General features: G+C 35.1%; 1 protein-coding gene across 2 annotated transcripts in view; it reads left to right on the forward strand.

Moving 5' to 3' along the window:
• LOC140171654 (ATP-dependent clpX-like chaperone, mitochondrial) overlaps window positions 1-5,026 on the forward strand; it is a 42,180-nt gene extending 37,154 nt beyond the window's left edge. For both annotated transcript variants that reach the window (XM_072194947.1, XM_072194946.1), the window contains exons 9-11: window positions 238-522; window positions 1,065-1,157; window positions 1,646-5,026. In XM_072194947.1, coding sequence (XP_072051048.1) covers window positions 238-522; window positions 1,065-1,157; window positions 1,646-1,819 — 552 coding nt within the window. In that variant the 3' untranslated portion in view covers window positions 1,820-5,026. The remainder of the gene's footprint in view (window positions 1-237; window positions 523-1,064; window positions 1,158-1,645) is intronic.
• Window positions 5,027-21,698: the final 16,672 nt, after the last annotated feature.

The raw sequence follows: 21,698 nt of genomic DNA on the forward strand, positions 1-21,698 counted from the left end.
CAGGTCACTAGTGATACAGAAAACCCAATGTTCACATCCATCACTATGTGATACACCTGTCACATGTGACATTTTGACGGGTCAATGTAAAGCTTAAAAAAAATGGTTTTTTATACAGTTGTTATTTTGTGCATTTTTGTTTAGATCTATAATTGGTGTATATTTGTGAAAGAAATTTTAATTTGCCTAAATTGTTTTATCTTACATGTAAATATGGTTATCTTTTTCCACCTTTAGTATCTTGGGTTTGGAGCTCCAACAAACACCCATAGTCGAAGAGCCGTGACAAATGAGGCCCTCTCCAACCTTCCAGAGGGAGACGAAAATGCTGAGAAAGACGCCCTCTTGAGTCAAGTGGAAGCCAGGGATTTGATCAAATATGGCCTGATTCCTGAATTCTGTGGGCGGTTCCCTGTGAATGTTAGCCTCGGGTCTTTAAATGAGGATATGCTGGTTAAAATCTTGACGGAGCCACAAAACGCTCTGGTGCTGCAGTTTGAAGCTCTTTTCAAGATGGACAAAGTAAGTGGATTGAAGTTGTACTGATGATATTTGAACAGTTTAGGTGATAAATCTGTGGGGATGTTGTTTCAAGAATTGCTGTTACATCACTGAAATATCAAATAGATTCCTCAGTATTTTTTGTTTGTTTGCTGATATAGTATGCGAGTTACTGAGGGAACAAGTATTAACCCTAACTCTCAATGATTTTTTTTCCGATTGGAAGGGAAATAAAGAAGAGAGATGATGAACATGGAAGTTGTTTTGAGCCCAAGACCCTCGGTGCTAAACACTTGGGTCACTGACCGGTAGCCACAGGCGTTTCACTGGCCCGCATCAAGTCGTAGGTCAGGAATACAGTACTTCGCATTTGTCATGCTTATTAATTAAGCAAAATTGTAAAAAAAAAATCTTCCAGATTCATTTGCTGGCCTTGAGCAATGTAATATACTCATACATAACTTGTATACATAATCAACTGAAATTTTAGAAATAAACTTTTTCGTGGATATTTAGTTCAACATACCATTAAGAATATCTGTATGCTTTTATTTAATTCTCAGTGTCAGCTTACTATTACCAAAGATGGATTACAAGCCATTGCCAAGAAGGCTGTAGAGAACCAGACAGGGGCTAGAGGCCTGCGCCATATCATTGTAAGTTGCATACTTATGGTGTGATGTACTCATGTATGAGTTTGTTATGCACTCATTTACGAATGTTGTTTGTTTGCTGGCCAATTTATTTAATTTTGTATGTCATCTTGTCTTCAATTTTGAGTCAATACACCCATACGCCAATTATACCTGCATGCCTGAATTAAGATGATGGGGAGTCCTGATACAGGCTGTATCAAAAATGGTTGGTACCCATCGATTTCCAGTGATTATGCAACGTAGGATCTGCATAATTTGTTGATTAATGTCAGAGACAGTCATATGACTATAAATTACGGTAATTTCAAGAGGATCCAATATTGCATTTGGAAGAACCAGGTTTTTGATTACCATCAAAACTGATGGGTACCAATAATATTTTGATACAGCTTGTATTTCTGTGGCAGAAAACACACTAAATACATTTAAACCATTGGCAGTTTTTTATTGTTTTTATTATTTTATTTTTTATGTTCCCAATCCTTCAGGAGAGAATCTTGCTTGAACCTCAGTACCATATACCAGGCTCAGACGTCCAAGAAGTTATCATTGATGCCGATGTCGTCGCCGGTGTGAAGCAACCACTCTATATACACAGGCAGGAGGAGGATTACGAAGATGAGGAATCAGATGAGAGGGAACAGCGAACCATAAAGGTCTAAGTCATGAAACAACTAGAAATGTGATACAAGTCCAAAGTCAATGTATTACATGTTTATTACCACATGTTTAACATTCGTTAGGCTTAAAAAATAGTTTGATTGGCGTAACCCGACTGACCCTAAAAATAAGCCAGACCCTAGTCTTTTTTTCTTATTTTTTTTCAAAAAAATTTAAAAAAATTTAAAAAAAAAGAATAACAGTTCCAAGGCCTTGATCATAATGGAATTTACAGCTTAAAATGTATGTGTAAAAAAAAATTGCCAACCCACCCACCCTAATTTTTTTTATGTTATGCCAATCAAACAATTTTTTAGGCCTTATTTAATATACTTCAAAGATAAAGAAAACATTTTTGCCGGTGCTTCGTACAAACCAAACAAGCAGCTTTAATCTTGTAAAGTGCAATTAACAAGCAGCAAGTAAAGTAAAATTATATACCACCAAAGTAGTTAACATTAGATTTTATGATAAATTATATGTGTGATTACAGGTCCGCTCCAGCGATGATTGGATTAGATACCTTAGTCAGAAGCAGTATGAAACTACACTGCAGGGGAATTGTGGGAACACTGTCATGGGGGTAGGGGTACAACCAGGGGGACTTTGGGGGATGAGGACACATACTTTGCTGTCTACTATCCCATTTTTGATTTGATTTACAAATAAGCACAGTCCACCGTACATAATGATGAGACGTGATAATGTTATGTAGAAGACAAACATTATAACAGTATTTTTTTTAACCAAAATGACATCTCATTTATATTGTCAGTTTTGACAGATTATACACCAAAAAATAATTTGAGAGAGCGAAAGCAGTATTATTTGATGCATTGATCCAAGAATGACATTAATGTTTTTTTAAAGTTGCATCATAAAATCAATAAAATTTAAGATCTTTGATAACATTGACTGCTGTATATGACACAGGTGTGCTATTGTTGTAACATTAATTAAAATTTGATGCAACCATTGTTGCTATATTCCTGTGCAGGTGTAAAGTAATGGAATGTCAGGGACAGTGTCTTTTGGCTATTCCTGTTGAAATACATACATCCCTCATGGTAGACATGACCAGGGACAGGCGATTTGCGCGGAAAATAATAGCAAATTGCGCGGAACTCTTTTTTCAGTGCAAATCATGTATCCCTGCCCATAGGAAAAAAAATAGCCAATTGCGCGGAAAAAAAGTTCCGTGCAAATCGCCTGTCCCTGGACATGACCTTAATCTCCCACCCAGGGTGTGTAGATTTCAAATATAGTCAATCATTCATGTAATAAACCCATTGAAAATGTACACTATGTGTTGAAGATTAAGGTTATTTATGTCTTCCATAGGGTGTATGGATTTCATCCAGAATAGGTCATTTCAAGGTTATGGAAATCCTCAAACCCATTGTAACTTGCCTTAAATTTGGTCCATACAAACTATAAGTTTGGTGCAGTTTTGAAATGTCAATGCATACTGCCAAATTGTAATAAAACAATAATAATGTTAAAACAAAGAAATTGAGGGAAATTCCAACATGTTATGTAAACATAGTTACTACAGTTCAGGCGGGATAGCGAAAAACCAAATTCTTACTTGGGTGCATATTGCACATGTTATGTAATCCAGGGATAATTAATGAACCGCAACACCTGATTTCAAACTGTTGTAATAATAATAATGTAGCAGGAAGGAGTGTTTTGTAGTATGAAGCGTGACATTTCCGCAAGTTTTTATTTTTTGCTGTAATACGAATTTTCAAGACTGTTTGATAGTGTAATAATCGGATTAACTACCATATCAATAGATGAATACAATTTTTGAATAATATCGCCCTACACTACAACATTCACACGGTACTCAGACTGGAGCAAGACTGGATAAAGTGACTTCACTTAGTATTGCTGATGACTGAGAAACCTGAACTGACCTAGCTGAACTGTATGAAAAGTTTAATCCCAAAATAGTACCGTATTTCAGTGACTATGGTGAGTACATTTCCATGGCGATAGATGTGGTAGTATTGTACCACAGTAATGGGCTATTCTAGACATGACCCTAATCTTCCACAGAGGGAGTGTGAATTTCACATGGAGTTGCATGTTGTTGGGGAGATTAAGGTCATGTCTTCCATATGGGCTATGGATTTCAACTGGAATAGCCCAATGCAGCTAAGTTACCTACTGCAGTGAATAAATGTTACCAAAATGTTTTTGGCTCTTTAGTACTGTATATTATTTCTATTGCTTATTTTTGTGTAAGCAAGATGCGTAGTAAAAGTATTATTTTGACAAGTATCTTGTCATTCCATTGGGCTGTTCCATTTAAAATCCACACTACCCCTGTGGAAGATTTTGGAAATATCTTCCACAGTGGGTACATAAATTTCAGATGTAATGACCATATTAGGCAGCTCCATTTGAATTTCATACACCCTTTGAGAAAGATTCAACCTGAATCTTCCACTGAGGGAGAGTGAGTTTCAAATGGAGCTGCTAATGTGTTCATTCCATTTGAAATTCATACTCCCAAAATCTTCCACAGGGGGAGTGTGGATTTTAAGTGGAATAGCTCAAATTTATCAAATCAAAAACCAAAGTATGAATTCAAAACAATCGACAGTATGTTAGATGATAGTATTATTGTAACTTATTTATTATATACATGTAATTTTCACTGAACTGTGTTAAGATGTTTTCTTTATATGAACTCTGTTTTTTTTGCACATATGTACATGTGACTCTATTTATATGTATATTCCAAATATGGCAATTTTTGTCCTGAAATTAGTGAATAATAGAGGAAAATTCATGAATTTTGCCTTAATTGTTTGGCAAAATTTGAGGTCAAATTGAGTATAGAGTATGGTGAAAATACACAATTTTGTTGATTTTGTCCTGAAATTTTGCGCCAACTTGGGCAAATTCCAACTACTCTGGACTCCCTAAACTGAAGTTATATGCTGGTTTCAGAGTGTCATCCCCTTTGCCACTATCTAGCCAGCAACATCAGCTGTGACAAGTGGCAATCTGCATTTTTCCCGATTGATCAGTCCACCGCTTTGCCTAAGTGGCAAATCGTTGGGAGTTGACTTCAAGTCACCTTGGGAGCATTGCCACTCATGGCCTATTAAAGCTTAGGATACAATTTTTTACCAATGAGCAAAGGGTGCCAACACTGGTTTTCAGAGTCAGTAGCACGCTGCTTGTAAAGTGTTACTAGCCAAACCGGCATGACGCTATGAAACCAGCGTTATTATCGTACATCACCTGACACTTACATTTTAGGTGAGTCAGAGTGATCACTCTTCTGAAGCTCTTCTTAACCCATGTCAGGAGAGTGAAAACCAGCAGACCTCGAAATTCAGGGAGGCCACCAAGGCCATGGCCTCTATTTCCCTTAAGACTTGGCCTTGGTGGCCCTCAGTTTCAAAGCATTCTTCGGTATATAGGCCCCTTTGCTCACTGAACAGGGCACCTGTCTCATGATCAAGCCTCAAAATTCAGGTAGGCCACTAAGGTCATGGCCTCTGCTCTGGTGCCCTTAGACTTGGCTTTGGTGTCCCTCAGTTTCAAAGCATTCTTCAATATATTTTGGCCTTTTTGCCCTTTCCTTGCTGGCCATGTACCCTTGAAAAATGAATTTCAAGGCTTGGACCATATAGCTTGTATATGCTGCATATTACCCAGAAATTGCCTCAAAATCAGTCAGGTGCACAATATGTATCTATCCTTTATGTAAGCCTACACCAAATTAACCTATTGTCAAGACTTTGATTGCTGGATTATACAGCTTTATTCCATAAGCTGAATCACTGTCTTGGTAGGAGGCTAACTCTGGAGACCTACATGAAGGTACATATAACACCACAATTGTTTTGTGTCTTACTTTGGTATCTTGTACAAAGACAATGTTTGTAAGTTCAAATTGACGTGCCTGATGAATTCAAACCATTTGACCCCACCGAGTTAACAGTCATTGGTACTAGCCTATGTATTTTACCCTAATTGATATGTGAAGGGTATTCAGACAAGCCAACTAGTGTGGTTTACTTTCACCACATCACAATGCGCAACCTGTGGATGTGATTTCAGTGGGGCAAACTACATTGACAGTCAGAATGCATGTACAATATACGGCTCTTCTGAGTAGAATGTTTTCTTATGATTGGCCACTTCCCGCCATTTATGGTGTTTTGGCTCGACTAACTCCAATCGGGCCGGAATTAGCAAAGCGGAAAACTGGAAGCGAGGACAGTTGTGTAGCCAGTGGCTTAGCTAACTCCAATCAGGCTGGAATTAGCGAAGCGGAAAACTGAAAGTGAGGACAATTGTGTAGCCCAAGCCATCAACAGCATGAAGGGCCAATTATAAGTAGACTATAGATAACTGTATTTCAAAGTTGATCTGTCTGGGTACTGTTTCATTTAGTTGTAAAGCTGCATACATGCACAAAATCCTCGTATTAAGTACACTTTATTATTATGTATCATTTTTGCCCAAAATTGATATTTTCTCATATGAAAAAGGTTTGTTTTTGAACATATGATATTTTTTGAGTGAAACATATACATACATTGCAAGTAATTTATACCAAAGAATTGAAAATGTGTATAGACGTAGACACCACCAGCCAGATTATATCTCTGTATAGATTGACCTAGATTTAGTTATTCTTAGATCATATGTGTGTTACCTGTGGTTTTGATGTATCAGATCAGATTAGCGTCTAAAAATGACATGTATTTCGGTCTACTTTTTGTGAAAATTAGCGATATCTAATAGTAACCATGTCCATTTTTTGTGTGCTTTTTACATCCAATTGCTAGTCACATTTTGACCTTGTGTTCACGCGCAGGTGATCGTAGGGTTGCGCAAATTTTCACGATACACACAATCTGATGTGTTTTACATGTAGTTTTCATTTCCTTAGGGTTTTCAATTTATCTACTAGTATTACATATTTTAAGTACTAACATTCTCACAACCATTGAATACCAAAGACATGCAATTCATTGTATATATGTATTGTGTCAAAATAGTTATAACTGAACATTGAAGGTCAAAGGTCACTATCATGCATTCAAATGACATTCATCAGGTTAAACATGCTTGATACTGATTTTAATGATTTTTTTAAAGATGTATAATTTATTCCAGTTGAAATTCAAATATCCTTTATCTGTGTATGGAAGACCTGACCTTAATCTCTTACACATGGGGTGTAGATTTCAAATGAAGTCGCCACATTCAGGTAACCCCATTTGAAATTCACACTCCCTGTATGGATGATTAATGTCATGTCTTCCATAGGGTGGTGTATGGATTGTAACTAGAATGGCACATATTTTTCGGCTGTTCCCTGTTTGAAGGCACTTTCATGCCCAAAATTGCCTGTGTAAGGATACTTATGTGCATTTCAAATGCTCAGTGCCAGAAGTGGGTAAGTGCAATAGCTGCCATGTGTGCAATAGCTGCCATGTGTGCAATATACTGTATGTGAAATTGCCAAATGTTCACAGGGCAGCTATTGCACTTACCCACTTCTGGCACAAAGCAATTTTATTTCAGTTTTGGTAACCTTTGACCTGAAATTCAGCAAAATTCTCTCCGCATCTCAGCTAAACGGTACTGACTATTCCAGTGCAATGGAATGCGTAACAAAAACAGTATTAATTTGCTCTTTCTTTTCTACTATATGTTGAAAAGTAATTAGTACTTTATTTTGATGATTGTGCTTTTTATGTAATTGCATAATTATATTTTATCAGATTTCAGGTGATATAGATTTAGATGTGCATGTATTTGTTGTATTTATGGTGTAGTGTACTCCAGATGTAATGTTTTAAGGGGATTAGTAGAGGTCTGCGGAGACCATCAAGTTTTACTGTTCCTATCTTCAAAAACCGTTTATACTGTGGTTTGTCTCAAGTACCTATACTATCACAGTAGAGGTCTGCGGAGACCATCAAGTTTTACTGTTCCTATCTTCAAAAACCGTTTATACTGTGGTTTGTCTCAAGTACCTATACTATCACAGTAGTGGTCTGCGGAGACCATCAAGTTTTACTGTTCCTATCTACAAAAACTGTTTATACTGTGGTTTGTCTCAAGTACCTATACTATCACAGTAGTGGTCTGCGGAGACCATCAAGTTTTACTGTTCCTATCTTCAAAAACTGTTTATACTGTGGTTCGTCTCAAGTACCTATACTATCACAGTAGAGGTCTGCGGAGACCATCAATTTTTGCTGTTCCTATCTTCAAAAACTGTTTATACTGTGGTTTGCCTCAAGTTTGGTAGTGAGGTAGGTGCGTATTTTGTTGTGCACAGTATCAAACTACAAGGTAGTTAGTACTTGATGTGAACCACGGTATAGAAGTAATAATTATGGTATATGTACTAGCATGTATACCCAGTGATTTTCAGCTTGAATTAGGCAATACTATTATAGGCCTACTTAAATTGAATATCTACACATTCATGCTGAACGAGCCGTTTCATACATGATTGAAATTGAAATTTGATTTAGTGTTCATGGAAGATGAAAATTCACATGGCGCATACAACACTGAGGTACAAAAAGTTCAACAAAAAGGTCAACACAGGTCACACCTCTTTCAACATACATGTATTGGTGTGTTAGAGCAAGATGGCCCTGTCTGCAATAGCTGCTCTATAAACAATTGATGATTTCTGCATTCTATAATGTACGCATCTAAAACAAATGACACCTGGCAGCTACAGCAGATGGGAGCTACTTTTACTAACCCTTTGATACAGGGTGTCCCTGAAAGAACTGTATTGTCGGAAACATAACTGTTTGAGTATTTTAACGCTACACCTAACCATCCCTAAATAACTGACATGGTTGAGAAAAAAATCAACTATCATATAGCCTACTTTTTGAATTTTGACATTTGACCACAACGTTCCTGAAATATAAGAATTTTGCGAAAATCCCTCATTTTCAATCCTTTCCAAGGATTAAAATATCAATTGATGATCTGTATTCAGAGTTTTAATCACTGCGCATCATCAGCGCATGAGGCGTCTATTGTCATTGATAGAAATTTGACTCTGCGGTAAAAAGTAAGCTTCTTATATTTCAAAAACGGAGCAGTCAATTGTCAAAATTCAAAAAATGTGTGATAGCTGATACATTTCTCAACCACATCAGTTATTTAGTTATCTTTGGATTACCAAACAAAATCAGTTCCTGACGATAGTCTTTCAGGATCACCCTGTATCTGAAAATGGACTTGGAAAAACAAATGAATCATGAAAAGTTAGTTAAGTTCATATCAGGAACACTGAAGCACAAACTTTCATGCACAAACTAATGGAGTTTGTCATTTTAAAGACCTCCGGTGCCTCAATTTTCTAAAACTTTGTACAATGATTTTGTTACTTGCAATGATTTTACAAAAATGTCTCTTTAATATTTACTAAATTGTCTATCAATATCTGTTAAACATGTTCAATTTATTTAGATTGTAAATATCCATTGTAAGAAATATTTATCCACTGTGTTACTAGGCATACTATGTTGAAAATAGTTTGAAATTTACGATGTGTTCATCTATTCAGTTGTGTTGGCAATGCAATGCTGACATCATTATTGTAAATAGCCATTGTAAGAGAATATTTATCAACTGGCATTTAGTGTTAATGGGCATAATAATGATTACCAAGAAAGAAAGTTTGTACTACTTTTGAGTGGTCATAACTTTGAGCACAAATAATTAAACACAATAAGGCCAAAAAAAAAAACAGATTGAAAAAAGTTACAACCGCTCAAAAGTAGTGGGTACTATCCTTTTTTTGGATGTGTTTATGTTCAACTATTCTGTATGTGCTCCCTATCACTGCGTTTTCAATGCATATGTATTACATATGTTTTGGGTTATTCCAGTTGAAATCCATACTATGGAAGACTTGAGGTTAATAAATACATATCACTTGTTGGGAGTGAAATTGTACAAAACAATGCACAATAATTGTACAAAACAACCCACAATAACCAATAACCTATTTCATTCTTGAGAAAAAAATCTCGTGATTTTTGCTATTTTTATAACAAAATTGTCACCAAAAATGTTAGAAAAGGCAAGCAAATATAAATGCATCCACCCGCAAGAGAAATGAACGCGTCCGAAAGCACTGCGCATGCTACGCGAAGTGCGCGCCTGCGCAATAATACAGTATTTATGTACGGCTAGTAATTTACTAACGGTAGCTCTGATTGGTTCTCAATATCAAGGAGTGTATGAAATGACCTTAATCTCCCACACAGGGATTTTAAATTTCAAATGGGGTTACCTGAATGGGTGACTCCATTTGAAATCTACACCCCTGTGTGGAAGATTAAGGCCATGTCTACCATAGAGGGTGTATAGTTTTCAACTGGAGTTGCCCATTTTCTAATGGCGCACATGATTAATCAGGGATTTAAGAAAAAGTAGGAGAATCACGTCTTGACGGATGTTACTTCTTTTTTTTTTATTATCTTGATGAAATGCAACCATCGAATAATATAGAATGTATAAAAGGGGTTAATGTATAGAATTGAGGACATAATAATTGTTTATGGCTTAAATATACGATTTGGTCCAATTTTAAGTTGGTTATTCTTTGCCAAATATTATAAAATATTATTAGTAACAACTGTCAGGAAAGTTTTCTGGTCATTTTAAGCCATACTAATGAGATAAAATGAAAGAGAACTCACGATCTTTGCCACTTATACTATGGTGTTCTATGAATGACACTGTGGTATTCAAACTTGCTCTGTCGTCCTAAAAACACAATGAATTTGGCTGAATCCAATTAGGTGTTGTGTAAGTAGGGACATGTATAAACATTATAAATATGCCAAAAAATCAGGTTTGATAAAAATTGACCAAACTCATTTCAAAAGATCTACATTATGGCTTTCATTGGGTAGCACCTATAGAGCTATGTAGAAATTCATATTTCATGTTCTATATTTCACTTTCCTTTTTTTTTTTATTATTATTTAATATGAAAATCCAACACCAAATGTTTGAATGTGATTCATTAATAGAATACAGGGCATGGTCATTATTTATGTCCTTAGTGCTACCTCTGAAAAAAACAATTGCTCATGTCTTCAGGCCTTGATTTTGTTGGTGTTAGCTTACTAACATCAGCATTGGGATATTCCAGTTAAAATCCACACTACCCCTGGAAGATTTTGGAAATATTTTCCACAGGGGGAGTATGTTTTTCAAATGTAATTGGTCAGAGTTAACCATTTTGAAACAAATACTCCCCTGTATTATGGCTTTACCTATATCTTCCACAACTGGAGTGAGTATTTCAAATGGAAGCTATGTGAAACTCATACTCACAATGTAGAAGACTTTAGCTTCATCTTCCACAGGGGTAGTGTGGAGTTTAAATGGAATAGCCTATTGCATGTAATTGAACTCAAGACAAAGAAACTTGATCGCAAATCGCTCCGTGACTGTCACCACGAGTGAAACATTGTTTGCACAATCGCTACCAGCATTAGCGGTTGAATCCCCAACAATTTTTCTCTTATTGACTTGTCCCTTCGTTTATAGGTGTGTTTTTTTAGGGTTTTGTTTTTGGTTTTGTTTTTACATTTAAAATTTTACTTCAAATTTTACAGGTACTGAAAGGGCTTTTTGGGCTGACTGACATCTAAAGTGCCTGTACTTACAAAGAAATTCTCTTTTGTGAATACTGCCCAAACTGGTTTTAGTATCATACATGTATGTGGTAGTGCAAAAGCATGTCACTGTTAACAATGTGTTATGTCAATGAAATTGATGGGCTTAAATTTGCAACCAAAATAATTGTACTTAATTGCAGCTGAGAGATGCATGTAGTAGAATTTGACTAGTTAGACACGTTTGTGTGAATTCTCTTTTATTGGACTAGTCCTGTTAAAATCCCTACACCCCCTATGGACATGACTTTAATCTTCCACACCGGAAGTGTGAACTTCAAATGGGGTTACCTGAATGTGTGACTCCATTTGAAATCTACGCTCCTCTGTTTTGGGATATTAAGGTCATATCTTCTATAGGGGGTGTATGGATTTCAACAGAAATTGCCCATAAGTGCAAAGTGTAACTATACTATGATCAGCTTGTAATAGGCAAGAATTATTCGGTTTTTGCTACTGCGTGAGTCAATAAAGTCCAAACTTACGCTCGCGTAAATTCACAAAAATGCACATCAGTCATGCAATATGCAAAGTGCTGTTTGTGTAAGTGTTACATTATTCTATATCAATCAAGGATGTTATGAGTCCCGCCTATTACGAGCTGATCAGAGCCTGGTAATTTTGTGATGTCTTTTTGCGAGTCAGAGATGACACTTCAAACCAGTCAAGTAGTAAAAAACGGATATAGGTTAGGCCTAAAAAAATTGTTTGATTGGCGTAACCTACCCTAAAAATAGGCCCGACCCTGACCTTTTTTTTCTTTCTTTTTTTTACAAAAAAAATAAAGTAAATACAAAAAATCCCAGCCTACCTAACCTAATTTTTAATTATGTTACGCCAATCAAACAATTTCTTAGGCCTTATAATTACGCAGCTTATTGTAAAAACAGGACATGTTGTAAATAGTGTACATAAAATCATATTATATTATGTATTTTTTGCTTTTGAGTAAGTTGTGACTATAATTTTATTATCAATGTAACATTATGACATAAAAAAATGTATTTGATTTATGGACTATTTCAGTTGAAATCCATACATCCTATTAGCCTATTAGATATGGCGGACACAATAGGATGGCGCTGCACAAAGTGGGTTAAGTCTTTTGAATTTGTCGGGTTTTAACCAACTTGACGACTGCCCTCCTTCTGTGTACGCCATACTTCGAAAAGGCTAATGGCAGACATGACTGTGATCTCCCACACGGGGGTATGGATCTCAAATGGAGTTACTGATTCATGTAAACCGCAATTGAAATTTACACTCCCTCTCCCTACGTGGAAGATTAAGGTCATGTCTTCCACAGGGGGTATGCAGATTTCAACTGGAATAACGCAATTGTAGAGATGTGAAGCATGTCAGGTGCATAGCCATGATCTCAGAAAAAATGTGTTTGAATAATTATTTGACTTGCCGTAATCTCACAATATTCATATCACACTGAGTGTACTATCAGAGTCACTTGAAACTAAGAATTCAAACAGTGTCTGAGTGTTCCTCTTCCATATATCCCCCTTTCCCCACCAATCAATAGTGGCAGAACATCTGGTGATGATGAGCAAAATTGTGCATTCCAACATAGAGGTAGTCATTGTGACATCAACGCCGCCATCTTGTGGGTACGGAGTGCATTGTTGCTAAGATCACCGCGTTGACGCGACTGAAGAGGTGCGTCACATGTTGCGACTTCCACGTATAATAGGGGGCGTAATGTCTAACGCATGACATGCAGAACGGCAATACCTACAAGATGGCGGTTCCCGCGGAAAAGGCTGAGGAGACCTTTTTTTTTAATTAGGCCTTTAAAATTGATGGAACATTTTTTTCTGAGATTCCAGTCTTGAGAGTCAGTGTGAGGGAGCAAAAATAGCTTATGTGAAAACTTTATCCCGATCAAAAGATGCTACATTTGGTCTAATACGGGCTCTTTTCACATTAATTTTCATCTTTTTTCATCCCATCGCTTGTAACGATTTCTCACACTGAAATACTCTCACACTCCCTTGCTCTCTGGCTATGCCACTGAATGCAATGAACGTAATAATAAAGACTGCCAAATATTTAAGTTTCAATTCAAAATGACTGGTATAAACATAATTGTATTTCTGTTTTATAAACATAAATACCAAAGCTAACTGCTTCAGTATTAATTACAAGTGATTCCTTTATATTGCTTCTACCAAAGCTTAAGCAAACTTCACCAAAGAATTATAAGTTTGAATGTGTTTGTAGTATCTTGCTGAAGTTGCTTTATCCCACCACGTACCAAATAAGTAAAGCTAGCTAGATCAGTGATTGCATACACTATGATCCACAACATGCTCATCTATCAAGGCATAGTTCTTTAACACCAATACATTTGCACATTCATTGAATGACCTTTGAAAATTTGGGTACAAAAACTCATACTCTCAAACTTGAGGTCAAATTTTGCACTATGATTGTTTAATTGAGGTTATTGGACTATGCCAATGGGATGAGGCTCTTGTGGTCCATAGTGATATAGAGTTGATAGAATTTTTGTGGAATGTCACAGTAGTGTGAAAGGAAGAGAAAAAATGAAGTTGCTTCCACCAAATTGCTTCTACCAAAGCTTATTCGTATACATTATGTACATCCCATCGAAGCTAACTGCCAAAGCATTTTTGTAGCTAGTATAAGTTTGAATGTGTTGTATCTTGCTGAAGTTGATATATCGATATCCCACCTCTAAATCCCTTATACCAAATGCTAGCTAGAACATTGTTTTTATATATATAAAGGAGAGAGATTTTCACAATAATTTCACAATATTGTGAATTGAACAGATCTGAAATTGTCAGGAAACCATTCTAAAGAGCATTTCGACTGGAAGCTGGTAGCAATTGTGAAAATGCTATCAGTGTTTGATCTCGAGCGATTATTGTATCGCACTCTGTGACTGCTAGTATGAAATGCCCTTAAAGATTTTGTAAGAAGAACTTCTGGAAACTGGAGCAAAACCTTAGATTTTTAGAAAATATGTGCTAACACAAGTATTAAAATAAATTGTTTATTAGGAAATTTAGATATTATTTAAATAATAAAATAATAACAATTACAATAAAAATCAGTTAAAAACAACAAAAATTAAGTTACCTGGGATTCTGATTCTAACAGGGGAATAGTAACACTACGTAATTCCTATTGCTGCAGACCCCCAAGATACACTGCTGCCCAGCTGCTTTGTGGCTACTTTTAGAGTACATAAGCAATACCAATCCTGCGACAATGTGTGTACTTTACGTGTGATTCCGATGTGTGTACTTTAGCGTATCAAAGAAGTAGCTGCACAACAGTGTGCTTCTGGGGCAATTAAAAAGAATCAGGAAGTGAAACTTTTACTTGTTTTGGAGTGGCCCTTTCTGTTGTACTTCTGTTTCCATGGCTTCTGTAAGGGACAAAAAGATCATCAAGCATAGCTTATGCTTATTTCATAAATCTTGTCTTGTATGGTTGACTTGTCACACAAAAAGGTGCAAATTTTATCTGTAATACTGTAAACGTTCGCCTAATGGCGCACCTGGGCTCCTTTGCCTTGGGGTAAATTTCATGTACAAATAGAGAACTCCTCCTCTAAAAATCCCAACAAGAATTAAGGGTACGTACCCTTATTAGCTGGTGGGATTTTTATGGGAGGGCACTTTTAGTGTGTTCATTCCATTTGAAATACATACTCCCCCTGTGGAAGATATTTGCAAAATCTTCTACAGGGGTAATGTGGATTTTCAATGGAATGGCCCATTGTTACAACATCTAGGGAGAATAACACACAAGGTAAAAAACATCCAATGTGTGATTAACCCAAAAGGTACATGTACCGTCGGTGAAACTAATCGTTTGCTTTATTTTAATGTGAATCTGAAAAAGTGCCAAGATACTCCTTAGAATACGAGTGTGATTGTGATTTACAACTATTCTCATTTATCCACCGTGTACTGCTCTGTATTGTAGTTAAGTTCATAATAAATGGATTTTCAGTTCTTGTGCTTTTTCAGTTTTAAAATAAAATTGAAAAAAAGAGTAAAAGATCAAGTGTCTGTGTTGATTCTTACTTCAATGTCGTGTGTCTTTGTGTATGTGTTTTGTTGTGGGTTTTCCCCCATCAGGTGGTGTAAGTCGAAAGTGAGTCCAAGCAAATTTTGGCATGTCAAAAAAAAGGTTGATGGGGCAGTAATTTTGCAAACATTTATGACCAGGCTAGGCCAGCTATTCAATCAAAATGTTTGAATATATATATTTTTGAACAAAACGGGAACCATATGACTGAATAGTATATTTCTTAAAATATAATTGCATTTAAAGTATACTTTGATATTAAATGATCATTAGTGGTGTACGCAGGAATTTTTCAAGGGGGTGTGATGATATAAGAAGCAGAAGGATGAATTGAAAACAAGTACTTGGGTAAAAGTTTAAAATCTAAACGCGTGCGAGCTTCGCGGCGTGTAGTTCTGGGGTCCGGGGAGCTCCATGGGTTTGAGGCATTTTTAATGCAAAATACTGTCTAAATTTGCTTTATTTTAACATATTCTTTTGAAAAGCGATTGGGCTAAATTTAATGAGAGAAAGAAACTTTAGGAAGGGCGAGGGACTATGAAAAAGTGCATTATGTAATCGTTGATTTATTCCAACCAGTCAACCGAATCAAACAAAATTTTCGTATGGATGCACAATAAAATAGGCTATGCGCTTCATTTTAAATTTTTTGATTGTGATGTCTATTTCTCGACTTAAGTTCAATTTTGTTGACTCGGTATTTTTTATGGGACACCCTGTACGTGCATTCCTTCACTTTAATGTAAAGGGTGTTACAAAAATTCCTCTGGTATATTTTGACGTTTCATGCTGTTGTTTTTTTCGCTATCTATAGAAGCATTTAGGGCCTATAAGGAAAATAATTCATACATTCCGCATTTAACAAAAAGCGTTTTAGTAAAGTCTTTTGGTATATTTTGATGTTTCATGCTTTTTCGCTATAGTACTGAAGACACATACAGAAATGAATTCATATTAATGTATTTAGCATTTTTATCGCTTTATTCTCATTTCTTCTTCACACATGTTATAATGACGAAGCTGACCAAAATTTAACACGGCACTTACAGGCTATAGCAGAGATTTTCAGGAACATGAAGGAAAAAAACGGAAAAAACAACAACAAAAAACAATGATGATTCAGTACGCAAGAAATTACATTTTGTCTTATATGAACCCGCCGTAATTGCTATCTTCAGTAGATAGTCAAAATAATAATCATTAACAAATCATTAAACATAAAGAAAAAAATAGAGGTATTAATTATTTTTCTTTGTAGGCCCCAAATGCTATCTACAGCAAAGCAAAAAACATGCCAAAATGATAATGTTCCAAAAAACATTGCCTAACACGCGTTCTAGATGATGATTCAGTACCCAAAATCTGATGATTCAGTACGGCAAAAAAGGCTATAATTGGCCGCTCGCTTAGAAAAAATAGCCAATATGTCGAATGCAAACCTATAAAAAATGTTAAAATGACGAAGCTAACCAAAATTTAAAACGGCATTTATATAGCATAGATTATCAGGAACATGAAGGAATAAAAACACACAATGATGATTCAGTACGCACGAAATTACATTTTGTCTTATACAAACCAGCCATAATGATAATGATGATTGAGTACCCAAGAAATTGGCTTTTGTCTGATATAAACCGTAATTGCTGTCTTTAGTAGATAGTCAAAATAATAATCATTAAAAAATCATTAAACATAAAGAAAAAATAGAGGTATTTTAAATTATTTTCTTTGTAGGCCCTAAATGCTATCTACAGAAGATAGCAGGCAAAGCAAAACATGCCAAAATGATAATGTTCCAAAAAACCCATTACCTAACACGCGTTCTAGATGATTCAGTACGCAAAATCTAATGATTCAGTACGGCAAAAACGGCTATAATTGGCAAAGAGCTAAAAAAAAATAGCCTATAGGCCGAATGCAAACCTATAAAGAATTGTTTTCCTATAAAGAAATTAAAACGGCATTTATATAGCAGAGATTATCAGGAACATGGAGGAAAGAAAGAAACAAAACAAAACAAAAACAAATAAACAAAAACAAAAAACAATGATGATTCGGTACGCAAGAAATAACATTTTGTCTTATATAAACCCGCCTTATTGCTATCTTCAGTAGATAGTCAAAATAATAATCATTAATAAAAATCGTTAAACATAAAGAAAAAAAATGGAGGTATTTAATTACTTCCTTTGTAGGCCCTAAATGCTATCGACAGCAGATAGCAGGCAAACCAAAAAACATGCCAAAATGAAAATGTTCCAAAAAACATTACCTAACACGCGTTCTAGATGATGATTCAGTACGCAAAATCTGATGATTCAGTACGGCAAAAACAGCTATAATGCAAAGCTATAAAGAAATGTTAAAATGACGAAGCTGACCAAAATTTAAAACGTCACTTATTTAGCAGAGATTGTCAGGAATATGAAGGAAAAAAATAAGAAACAAAACAATCAAAAAACAAACAAAACAAAAAAACAAACAATGACGATTCAGTACCCAAGAAATTACATTTTGTCTTATATTAGAAATCCGCCGTAATTGCTATCTTCAGTAGATAATGAAAATAATAATCATTAACAAATATCATTAAACATAAAGAAAAAATAACGGTATTGATTATTTGCTTTGTAGGCCCTAAATGCTTTCTACAGAAGATAGCAGGCAAAGCAAAAAACGTGCCAAAATAATAATGTTCCAAAAAACATTGCCCAACACGCGTTTTAGATGATGATTCAGTACGCAAGAAATTACATTAATTTTTTTTTCACAAACCCGCCATAATTGCTTCTGTAGATAGTCAAAATGATAATCATTAAAAAATCATTAGGGCCTAAACATAAAGGTATTAATTATTTTCTTTAGGGCCTTAAATGCTATCTACAGCATATAGCAAGCAAAGCAAAACAAAAGGTAAAACAATAATGTTGCAAAAAACATTGGCCTAACACGCGTTCTAGATGATGATTCAGTACGCAAAATCTGATGATTCAGTACGGTACGAGTTACACCAACTTACATGTTGATTTACAATAACTCAACTAATTGGTTCTTTGAACCTTGTTTATTTTTCTAAGTTCACTGAACTTGAATTCAGAAGTTGGCATTACTTAACAAGTTGACGCAACGACTTACATCAACTTTATAAGTAATGCCAACAAAGTTGATTAGTTGACGGAACTTTTTGAGCTTTTTCAGCATTTTTTAAGTTCGGATAACTAACATGAATTTTGTTTTGGCAACTTTTACACTATTTTTGAGTTGTGCAAACTTAATCCTTTTGAATTGCGCCAACAAGGCGAACAAGCAATGACTGTACGCATGATTCAGTACGGCAAAAGCGGCTATAATTGGCCGCACGCTTAGGAGATAAAAATAGCCAATAGGCCGAATGCAGAGCTATAAAGAAATGCTAAAATGACGCAGCTGACCAAAATTTAAAAGGGCACTTATATAGCAGAGATTATCAGGAACATGAAGGGAAAAAAAAAAGAAACAAAGCAAAACAAACAAGCAAAACAAACAAACAAAGAAACAATGATGATTCAGATACACAAGAATTTGCATTTTGTCTTACATCAACCGGCCGTAATTGCTATCTTCAGTAGATAGTCTAAATAATAATCATTAAAAAAAATCATTAAACATAAAGAAAAAGTAGAGGTATTAATTATTGTCTTTGTAAGCCCTAAATGATATCCACAGAAGATAGAAAGCAAAGCAAAAAACATGCCAAAATAATAATATTCCAAAAAACATTGCCTAACACGCGTTCTAGATGATGATTCAGTACGCAAAATCTGATGATTCAGTACGGTAAAACGGCTATAATTGGCCTCGCGCTTAGACAAAAATATACAATAGGCCGTAATTACTATCTTCAGTAGATAGTCAAATTAATAATCATTAAGATATCATTAAACATAAAAAAATAGAGGTAATTGCTATCTTCAGTAGATAGTCTAAATAATAATCATTAAAAAAATCATTAAACATAAAGAAAAAATAGAGGTATTAATTATTTTCTTTGTAAGCCCTAAATGCTATCTACAGAAGATAGCAGGCAAAGCAAACATCGTGCCAAAATGATAATGTTCCATAAAACATTGCTATAACACGCGGTCTAGATGTCGATGATGATTCAGTACGCAAAATCTGATGATTGAGTACGGCAAAAACTGGCCGCGCGCTTAGAAAAAATAGCCAATATGCCGAATGCAAAGCTATAAAGAAATGTTAAAATGACGAAGCTCAACAAAATTTAAAACGGTACTTATATAGCAGAGATTATCAGGAACATGAAGGAAAAAATAAGAAACAAAACAAATCAAAATTAAACATAAAAACAAAACAATGATTCAGTACGGCAAAAACGGTTATAACTAGAAAGCACAGCAAAAAACATGCCAAAAAATTAATGTTCCAAAAAACATTGCCTAACACTCGTTCTAATCTAATTTAGATGATGATTCAGTACGCAAAATCTGATGATTCAGTACGGCAAAAACGGCTATAATTGGTCGCGCGCTTGGAAAAAAAAATAGCCAATAGGCCGAATGCAAAGCTATAAAGAAATGTTAAAATGACGAAGCTGACCAAAATTTAAAACAGCACTTATATAGCAGAGATTGTCAGGAACATGAAGGCAAAAAATAATAAACAAACAAAAAAAAAAACACCAAAAAAATATTTTGTGAAAAATACTTGCCAAAAATATTTGCAATAACGTTTTAAAAACGTTTTCATGACCTTTATATAACCCGACATTTAAATGTTATTAAAAGGTTTTGAAAAAACATTTTAAGAACATTTCTGTGTTTGCTGGGTTCAAATATTTTAACATAATGTTATTTAAGTATTGACAAAATATTTGGCAAAAATGTTTGCAAAATTGTTTACAATTACATTTTTGAAAACATTAAAAAATATTGTCGTAGTGTGTTTTTCTTACAAAACGTTTTAAAACGTTATCATGACCTTTATATAACCCGACATTTTAATGTTATTAAAACGTTTTTACCTAAACCAAAAGCCAAAATATAACTTATTTAAAACGTTTTTAAAACGTTTTTGTGTTTGCTGGGATATTGCCCTATTGGAATCTTCTATATAGCCCAGGCCCAGTCACAGCTTACTATAGGACTGCAACAGCAGCAGCAGATCTAGGCCTTGTCATCAGCGCACCTAAGACAGAATATATGACTGCAAACTGTAACGCCCAGCCAGCACTTGAAGTCTATGGTAGTACCATCAACCATGTCACAGACTTCAAGTACTTGGGTTCCAAGATGGGCTCTAGTGTTGGAGACCTAAAAAGAAGAAAAGCACTAGCCTGGGCCGATTTCTGGAAACTGGATAGCAAGCAAAGCAAAAAACATGCCAAAATAATAATGTTTCAAAAAACGTTTCCTAACACGCGTTCTAGATGATGATTCAGTACCACAAATCTGATGATTCAGTACGGCAAAATCGGCTATAACTGGCCGCGCTCTTAGAAAAAAAATAGCCAACAGGCCGAATGCAAAGCTACAAAGAAATGTTAAAATGACGAAGCTGACCGAACTTTAAAACGGCACTTTTATAGCAGAGATTATCAGGAACATGAAGGAAAAAATAAGAAACAAATCACAACTAAATAAATAAATAAATAAATAAATAAAACAAAACGAAAAAAACACCAAAAACAATGATGATTCAGTACGCAAGAAATTACATTTTGTCTTATATAAACCCGCCGTAATTGCTAACTTCAGTAGATAGTCAAAATAATAATCATTAAAAAATCATTTAACATAAAGAAAAGATAGAAGTATTAATTGATTTCTTTGTAGGCTCTAAATGCTATCTACAGAAGATAGCAGGCAAAGCAAAAAAACGTGCCAAAATAATAATGTTCCAAAAACATTGCCTAACATGCGGTCTAGATGATGATTCAGTACGCAAAATCTGATGATTCAGTACGGCATAACGGCTATAAATAACCACGCGTTTAGAAAAAAAATAGCCAATAGGCCGAATGCAAAGCTATAAAGAAATGTTAAAATGACGAAGCTGACCAACATTTAAAATGGCACTTATATAGCAGAGATTA

The sequence above is a fragment of the Amphiura filiformis genome, chromosome 15 (genome assembly GCF_039555335.1).
Source record: "Amphiura filiformis chromosome 15, Afil_fr2py, whole genome shotgun sequence".
Taxonomy (NCBI): domain Eukaryota; kingdom Metazoa; phylum Echinodermata; class Ophiuroidea; order Amphilepidida; family Amphiuridae; genus Amphiura; species Amphiura filiformis.